Here is a 3,390-nt window from a genome sequence, read left to right on the forward strand (position 1 = left end):
AACACCCTTATTTTAATGCTTTCAATGCTTTTAATATCAAAACACATCTTACTCTATTAATATATATATATATATATATATATATATATATATATATATATATATATACACTTTTCTAATTCTATTCATTTCAATTAAATAATTGCTTATTTTGTGTTAACTCATTATATAGTCTATGATCTAATATATTTGATTATCACTCATTTTTAAATGAGCATAAATACATTGGAAGATGGATAGGCTTCAGGTTGCTTTACAAGAGGGATAGCCTTTAGGGTTCCGTATTCCTCTCCAACTCTACAGGCCTATAATCTATCTGCAGTACGAATTAAGCATGCTGAACATTTATTTTCCAAATCACCAAGACAACAAATTGATACATAAAACAATAAATTAAAGAAATGCATCTTCATTCAACGCTTCAGTTCTAAGATTTGATGAGCTCTTCCCTTGCACGAGAGTTGGCGAAGACAATGATTAGAATCAGTTGCACTGTACAACAAGGTGAAAAATGAAGTCCTTGCTAACTTAACCTCCACTTCTTCGTTTACGAGTAAGCTTTCAATTCCTTTTTGCCTTTCTCATTGATTTCATTCTAAGGGCAGGCAAAAACACAGAGAAATAATTCAGAAGTGGGTTTACGAAAAAGAAATGGCGAAAGGAGGTGGGGGCATGAGCAATACAGTGAATGTGGGTATAGCAGTGCAGGCAGATTGGGACAATAGGGAGTTCTCAAGTCAATTGGCTCTCAATGTTCGTCGTCTCTTTGAATTCCTTGTACAATTTGGTATGTGGGTCTTAATTTATGTAATGCCGAGGCCGTAATTTATGTCTGAAATTTTGCCTTTTTCTCCAATAGATTTATTCGTGCCTGTTTTCTGAAGGATTTTCCTTTGGGCAGATCCCGATTTGTTTTCTCGTAAACTGTTGAAGAACTTTAGTCTTTGCATTGGATCTATATAAGCCTGGTAAAATGTAAAATTACATCTATTTAATGGCAGACAGCGGTGTTTTGCGCTGATAGGTGTTTGTTGAGTAATTGCATTTGAGGGTATATAATAATCCGTATTTTTTTTGTGGGAATGAATTAAGAAGTATTTGTGTTTGTCATTACGAAGTGATTGTTTGTAATTTACTTTGTTTTTTCGAATTGTGGGTAAGAAATTGGTTTGGTCCTAAAGAATTTAAGGGATATTTCAAGAGTCTACAGAGCCTGGCTTTCTTGTGGATTTTCTTTTTCTCATCTGGTTCCCTTATAGTTATGAATCCTGATAATAGAATAACCATTCTTCATTAGGTAGAAACTTTTTCCTCGATTTCAGTTCCTTTTGGTGGTTGAAATTTCAGATAGCTTTTAGATTTGTGGTCCCATAGGTCATTGGGTCTCAGTGACGTAATCAAAATCATCAGTTTATTTCTTCACCCTTTTCTGGTGACCAAGCAATCACTGTTGAAACCAATGTAATACTAATGACCTCCTCAAAATGAAAGATTCTGTTGTTTTATTTCTAGATAGTTTGTATCCAGAATGATTGCCAAGGTCCAAATTTATCCCGGGTTTGCCACAAGGTTGAAAACTGAACGATATGAAATTTGAACAATTTGTATAAGGTAAAGTGAAAAATTCCCCTTCTTCCTTTACATGCAGGAGGCGTGTGGTCTAGGCTAGGACCTTAATGTTTTTTATGCTTAGTCGCTTCTTCTTGTTCGCTAGCATTCAAACTATATCAAACATCAAGCTTAGACATCTTTTGGTAAACAAGCCATGTCCAGGGGGTCTCTGTTCTGCCAAATGTGTACAATTTGTACCTTACATCGTTGAGATGTGGTCACATTAACACAGGATTCGTGCTCTGCAGAGCTTGAGCCTAAACCAGAGATCTGAATGAATTTTACGGAAGACTTATTTCAATGCTTTCTCGTGTCAATTTGAAATAGTTTCAATTGAGAACGTAAGTGCTAGTTGAGAGATTTACTATATTTGCAGTATCATTAAATAGCTATATTACAAATTTAGGCAAGGTGAAAATTTTCCATTCTTAACAGAGTTTTGTAAAGCACAGGAGTTAATTTGTACTTAAGTGATTGCATAATCGGATTCGATGTGTTTCACAAGAAGTTGTATTTCTTTTGTATTTTATATATTATAAATTTGGAGGCTTTATTAGCTAGGGTGTGTGGTTTTGTCCTTCAATGAGTCCTCTTTCTATTCCATGTCTCCAAGCCATAGCTTGACAGAATCACAAATTCATGATTACAAGTTGCTGAATTTGGAAATAGATTAATGGTTGTATTTCTTTCTATTGGAATTTTCTTAATGAAACTGAACCACCCATTTACAGAGGCCACTACAAAAAGCAAGTTAGCAGGACTGAATGACAAGCTTAGTTCCTTGGAGCGTCACCTGGAGCTACTTGAAGCTCAAGTTAGCATTGCATCTGGTGCGGCTACATTGACTTGATTCATAGCAAGAGCAGGAAAAAATTAATTGTACTGACCAGAAAGCTTAAATAGCACCTCAATATTATATGAATATCAGGCAGAGCTACCTCAGGCATGATTCGGCGCTGCAAATGAGAAAAATATGAGACAAGCAGACAGGGATTTACCTTCACTGCCCGTTTTATTTTCTGTAAAGATGTTTACTGGCATTTTGCTGATGAGTACAAAACCAACCGCTACCTTTGTTCATTTTCCTGAAGCAGCAAATACATTTTCTTTGTTATTTAATATTTTATAAAACTTTGGAGCAGATATGCTGAATTATGATATTGTAGCTTATTTATTCTTCAATTCTAAAGTGATCCAAATGATGATCTTGCTCCTTTTTCTTTTTCTGTTTTCATGCCATATTTTGCTTGTTTGCTATAATTTGTCATAGTCAAAGTAACACCATAATGAGGAAGCACTAGGGAAGATTCAATGTTATTTGTGCAAAAAGAAAATCCAAGATTAGCCGGGATATCTTGTGTTTAGTAAGTAAAAAAAATCTATTAGTATTAGTTAGGCCTCGAAGATCATACATCCATGTAAATGTTAATAACTTAATTCAATCAAACTAACGTCTGTTGTATTACAAACTTGACTGATAATATCTGCTTTGTTTATATAAATAACTTTGTAATGAGGTTGTTAATAATAGCATTGGTTCTTTGAAGAGAAGAATGAATTTCATGAACCGTTATAAAATTTCTCTGAAAAGATATCTGTGGCTGCATATTAAAAACAGTCAAATTCTCATTGGCTTCTTGTTGCTCTTCAGTGAACTTAACTTAAACCCTATCAAAATTCATCTCAATAGATTTGTAAAGTGATGTATCCGGGACTATGAACAATCTTGAATAACCCCCCAAACTATAAAGGGTGGCTGAGAATATTTTGGTTTTGTGT

The 3,390-nt window shown here is 34.3% G+C and overlaps 1 protein-coding gene across 2 annotated transcripts; it reads left to right on the plus strand.

The window, feature by feature from the left end:
* Positions 1-244: 244 nt before the first annotated feature.
* Positions 245-2,833, plus strand: LOC131064194 (protein BRICK 1). 2 transcript variants are annotated; one of them, XM_057998245.2, is made up of 3 exons: positions 246-504; positions 606-787; positions 2,343-2,833. In XM_057998245.2, the coding sequence occupies exons 2-3, from the start codon at positions 652-654 to the stop codon at positions 2,459-2,461; spliced, it is 255 nt and encodes an 84-aa protein (XP_057854228.1). In that variant the 5' UTR covers positions 246-504; positions 606-651; the 3' UTR covers positions 2,462-2,833. The 2 variants fall into 2 exon arrangements, with proteins under 2 accessions (XP_057854227.1, XP_057854228.1); XM_057998244.2 differs by having other exon boundaries at positions 245-787.
* Positions 2,834-3,390: the final 557 nt, after the last annotated feature.

This window comes from Cryptomeria japonica, chromosome 6 (assembly GCF_030272615.1).
Source record: "Cryptomeria japonica chromosome 6, Sugi_1.0, whole genome shotgun sequence".
Lineage (NCBI taxonomy): Eukaryota > Viridiplantae > Streptophyta > Pinopsida > Cupressales > Cupressaceae > Cryptomeria > Cryptomeria japonica.